The sequence below is a fragment of the Nestor notabilis genome, unplaced genomic scaffold (assembly GCF_000696875.1).
Source record: "Nestor notabilis isolate BGI_N333 unplaced genomic scaffold, ASM69687v1 scaffold15858, whole genome shotgun sequence".
In the NCBI taxonomy this organism is placed as follows: Eukaryota; Metazoa; Chordata; class Aves; order Psittaciformes; family Psittacidae; genus Nestor; species Nestor notabilis.
The window spans coordinates 17,246-22,811 of NW_009938862.1; the positions used below are offsets into that span (position 1 = coordinate 17,246).

At 41.7% G+C, this 5,566-nt stretch overlaps 1 protein-coding gene across 1 annotated transcript in view; it reads left to right on the forward strand.

Moving 5' to 3' along the window:
* Positions 1-1,315: 1,315 nt before the first annotated feature.
* The window catches only part of SLC5A1 (solute carrier family 5 (sodium/glucose cotransporter), member 1), a 26,149-nt gene continuing 21,898 nt past the window's right edge, over positions 1,316-5,566 (forward strand). Inside the window, exons 1-2 of the mRNA XM_010019573.1 lie at positions 1,316-1,402; positions 3,247-3,318. Coding sequence (XP_010017875.1) covers positions 1,316-1,402; positions 3,247-3,318 — 159 coding nt within the window. The remainder of the gene's footprint in view (positions 1,403-3,246; positions 3,319-5,566) is intronic.

Genomic DNA, 5,566 nt, shown 5'->3' on the forward strand with positions numbered 1-5,566 from the left:
ATAAGAGTTTAGATGCTGAAACACTAGTGAGATTTTATTTTATCCTTTTAAGCAATCACACTTTATTATAGCTTCTTAGACTTTGGTGCTTTTTATTAGCCACAGTTACCAAAGGGTAGTTTACCTAAGAAAAACGCGTTGCCAACGAGCAAAGTGCCAGACCTCCATTTCAGCTCCCAAGGAAATAACCATTGCACGATCAGCCAAACCTGTTGTGCTTTCCATGTACTGTACTGCTTGTTCTGCTCAGTGTGACTTCAGGGTAACATTTTGCTTTCAAAAGGCAGCCTAGTCAGCTGTAAATAAATAATGATTCCCTAGTATAAACCAGAGAATAGAACTTTCAGATCTTCTCAGAGCTCAGAAGTGTCTCTTGTTCTAAATATCCTGGATTTTTCTGACCTCTTCTAGCTCAAACAGAGGATCACAGGCATCGTTTGGGGAAGCTTCTTTATTAAGAGCTGTGAAGATCTGTTATAATCAGCGCGTTCACATCTTTGTGATCAGTTATTTTGCTTAGCTTGATTCTGAAGTCAGAGGAACAAATAAAAGGAGAACAGACCCAGGCTCTGATGAACTTTGAACTTATTTGAATGTGAAGCTGATTAGCTACAATAGAAAGAACCAACACCACGGTCTAAACACCCTGAAATTCAGCACAGTAAGCTCCTGGGTCTATGTCTTGTGGTTCACTAGCATCTCTGCTTGTATACATGTGAGAGATGTAGGCAGCTTCTAGTTGTCTTCCCAGAAATACAGGGCTGTTTCTCCATGGAGTAACGCTGCCGAGCTGAGAGATGACACAGAGGGTGTTCCAGCTCCTGGACCCCTGGGTTTTCCCCAGATGCCAGGTCACTCCTCCTCACAGATAATTGCTTGCCATCATCACCTAAGAGAACTGCATCTTCCATGACTAGACTTACAGGTACAACCACTTAGAAAAAAAAGCACACCAGTATTCAAACACAGTGAGGTAAATATGCGGGTTTATTGCAGCCAAGCCACTCCTTTCCGTCCTCATTCCTTCTCAGACATCCGCTCCTGGATGTTAAAATGCTGAGCACCTTTGGCAGGGCAGTTGAACTCTGAAATCTGCAAGCACCTGTAACATCGAGCAGCAATATTTGGGAAGGAATTGTCGTCTGAGGAAAAGCAGCAGCTTCAACTTGTGTCCCATGCTTGTGTTCCATGGGGGACAAGTGAATCTGAAGTTATATATTATATAAGACTTAGGGGATGACAACAGTTTATCATTAACCTGAACTCTGCAAGAAACACATAAGGAGAGAAGAAGACAGCCAGAGAAGCAGCCAGGATGGAATCCGACATAAAGATCAACAATGCTGCAGACATCTCTGTTATTGTCATCTACTTTTTGGTAGTCCTGGCAGTGGGACTATGGGTAGGTTGGGATTTTATTTTATTTTTATTTTATTTTATTTTATTTGATTTTATTTGCAGGTAGTTTAGAGGATCTTGAGAAAATGGCTCAGTAAATGACATTGTATAATTGTATAAAGATTTTGGTGCTTAACTGAGTTGATAAGTGCATGGTAGGGAAAATGTGGGTATTTACTGGAGAGGGGATGGCAACCTGGGGAGACATCCATTTAGGTGGATGAATGGAACTAGGGGGAAAGTGGAGTGGTGAGGTGTGTGTGGGGAAGGAGCTGAGAGGTCAGATCAGTAAATATCAGGCCAGCTGGGGTCTCTATTAGGAAGCAGGTGAGTAGATGGGGTTTAGCACTGCAGAGCACTGGGGCTGCAGTGAGAACTGATGTGAGGTGATGACTCTGTTCATGATCTATGCACAGACTGGTGCCTCCTGCCCTCACCCTGGCAATGCTGAATATGCTGAGGACTGCAAGGGAAAACGCTGTGCCTAATCCGAAAACAAAGCATGGTGCTTTCACAGCTGATGGAGAAAGGCAGATACCGTCCTATAGGTGTAACCTCAGAGCTGAGGTGTTTGAAGGTGATAGGCAAATAGTGTGAGCTACAAAGCTGTAAGCAGCGGAATGTCACTAAATTTCATTTCCCTGGGGAAGCTCTCCTGGTCACCCAAACACCTGGCCGTTAACAAGCAGAGAGGAGACATTGTGCCTCAGAAATCCTTTGCTTGCCAGGAGCATCGCAGGGGTCTATTTCACAGTGCGGAGAAGTCAGCTGCAAAGCAAACATCCCTTTCTAGCAGCATGGCAATGTTTTGAGGAGCACGAAAGATTTAGACTCTACACAAAAAGGACACAACCTTTTCTTTACCTCTTCATCATGGTGGTAGATGCCAAAAAAGGTAGCAAAAGCTCTGCAGCCCTCAGTGTACCTGAACGCTTTGCTGTCTGTGGGAGGGAGCTGGGGCTTTGCCACCAAGGTCTGGATGTTGCTGTAGTTGAACTTCATATTAAAGGTCTGTGACAAAAAAGGGCTGATCTATGGCTTATCAGGCACTTATGTGCTGGGTAATTCCTTTCTGGCAACAATGTCCTCTTTATTTGACAAATAATTTCTCGGTTGCTGTGTGTAGTTAAATGTAAACCTATTGTATTTACTTCCTTTCTTCTGAAAGGAAGAAGAAAAGAACTAGCTAATTTTCCCAAGTCTTCTTTCTTTATTTGCCTGTTCAAAGTCCCTCAGAAGAGACAATGAGAATCCATCATTTGGATCAGGGTCATTAACAAAAACCGGACAAAGCTTCCTTTTAAAGCCCATCCCTTGACTAATACAAAATGAGTGTGTGAAAAGGCAATTTTAGTTGGCTTCTTTTCTTGAACTTTAGAGAGAAGTGGGTACAATGCTGATATTTCTACGAGAAAACAGATTTTTATCAATATCTGCTGGGGCTAGATAGAGCTGCACACTTTCTGTTAATGAACTTGCAACTTACAGTCTTTTTTGATGCTGGAAATCAAAGGCAGCCCTGATGAAGTGCTCATATGCAGTTTTATTTATTTCAGTGATCTTTTTTTTTGGTTTGATTTCTTTTTAATGTTTGGCACTGTAATGAAAGGTGAAGCAGTGGAGCTTGAATGGTTAATGTACACCTAGATACAGGCCTCATTGTTCAAGTTGTATTGTTTTCTTCATCATGTTTGTTCTTTTTAGCCACTCTGTTTATTTCTTTCACTTTACCCATGTATTTTATCCCTTCCTTCCAGCTGTTTGTTCTAGTCTGTGGATACCTTGACTATTGTACTTCAAATATGATTCAATCTTTCTTCATTTCTTTCCTTCTTTCTTTTCTCCCAGGCTATGTTCTCAACCAACCGAGGCACAGTAGGTGGATTTTTCCTGGCTGGACGAAGCATGGTTTGGTGGCCGGTGAGTGCTATACGTTGTCTATATACAGAAAGCATTTGTATGTGTGTATCCACTTCCATATGATTATGTCTAGTCTTTAAATATTAAGTATCTCTAGAATACTGTTGAGACTATGGTGGCTATTTCATGTAGATGCACTTCAAACTCTTTCTCTAGCTGTGGTGACACAGGGCAAACTGCACAACAAAAGCCACCTGATTGATAGGCAGGCAAAAGTCTTGGGGAAGTTGCCTGTGTTGAGATCTCAGCTATCTTGATTATGTGAACAACTTGTTTGAACCTAAATACTTTGGTAATGTCAGTGCAGACAAATGCAGTACTTTGCCTTTCAGCCCACCTTAAAACTTCTTATTCCTTTCACTGCACTCAAAGAAGCTGTCTCATTGTGAGGTTATCACAGAGAAGAATTGATTCACTGGAATTTCTCCCTGAATTGCTCTGTTGTTCCCACTTTTTGTAACAAGTTCTGGTCAGTGGAAAAAGACAATCCTAGAAATATTGTGATAAGTTCGTTATTGGAAAATGCAGTTTAAATTTATTCAAAGGTTGTGACTTGCATTGGTTTTCTTCTGTGGATCTGTATTCTCTTCTAAGGTGGAGAAAAGGAGTCACGGATAATGAAACATGATCATAGCCATTCATCAGGCCTGTGGCAGAAACGGTATTAGAAACAATTATCTATTTCTTTCAGACCATACAGTCTATTTAGTGTGGCCTCTTGGAACAGAAGAAAACTTGGACAAACCTGCATTTTCTGTACTGGTTGTACTGTACATGCTTCCATGCTCTTGAATGGAAATCCTCAACATTCCTGATCTTGCTTTCGTTCTCCGAAATTGTTTTTGCACTTCATTAAGACTTTTGATTCAAGATTCCACTCCCATGGATTCAGTTACAGGGTCAGAGAGAGAGAGAGTAAATATTTGTTGTCTAACAATTTAGGAATCTTCTTAAAGTGGGCTGCAGAAATCCCTACACATCTTTCAGTCTTTTCGTGCTTCAGGGAGCTGCTCTCTGCCTTTAGAAGGCTTGGGCCTTTTTATTGACATAGAAAGATTAAAGACCGATGACAGTAAAAAGTTCCTCATTTGGTATAGTAGATCTAAGAAAATTCAGGTTCCATTGGAAGATCGAGGAAAGAGAAAGTTTCCAAGTTATTTTAAGATAAATCCTCTCTCTCTCCTAGGAGGAGAGAAAAAACCCAAACAGATTACTTTGCTTAACCATCACTTTAGTTTGTGGGCTGGTTTTAATCTTGTGCAATTCTTGTATGCCTGTCAAGGGTGAATATGAATACCCTTTTGTGCAGATGTAAATTAAGACGGAAGAAACAAGGCAGGAAAGACTCACCATAAAAAACTTCTGTCTTGTGCAGTGGCACTGAGAACTCCTAATGAATCCCCTAAGGCCCAGGGAAGATTATCTAACAGTGAGTTCTCTGCCAGCACAAACCCAACAGATTCAGCAAGCTCCAATACTCCAGGTGGGAAACAAAAAGAATGGCCCCAGGGTGCAGTGGTTGCTGCTAGGTTCATCTCTCTCTCCTTCCCAAACTCTGTGAGCTCAGCATGGATGAAATGCTAGTCATCAGTGGAGTCCTAGACCACCCCTTTGGGCCTTCCCTTTGGAATGCCAGGAGCATCTTTCTGCACCATAAAAATAAACCCTTCTTGCTATTCTTCCTGGTATCACTCAGAATAAACAAAGGGCAAGCACTCAAACCACAAACTAAATACCAAGTCAGCAGCACCACCTTGCAAAGTTTGCCTTGGATAAGGAGAGATTCCAAAACACCTATTCCCACGGTTTAGCAGGTAGATAGGATGTCCATCACCCAGTGCAAACTGGGTTGGAATGACTTGGAAACCAATGAAAGTATAGAAAGTTCAGTCAAAGATGTGATCTCAGTTCTGCACCAGCTAGTACTGTGTGTACTTTTTTACTTCTTTTATGCTTTGACTTTTCTGTTGTGCCACATCAGGACTAGCTTGGCATGGTTCTGGAAAGCCCAGATGCATTTCCACAGAGTGTAGATGGGAGGCAGGGTGAGGGAAGTTGTTTTGTGAGTGGACTCTTATTTATCATATTTCTTCCCTGCAATTCAGGATAAGGCCCCTTGCTGTGTAACTGCTTTCTGAAACACTTGAAAAGTTGAATTCCCTTCAAATAATAGTATTTTTCAGTGGTTGTGTATGTTCTGTGCTCTACAGGGCAGGCAGAAGTGGCTTTTCTGACCTCACAGGGAAAG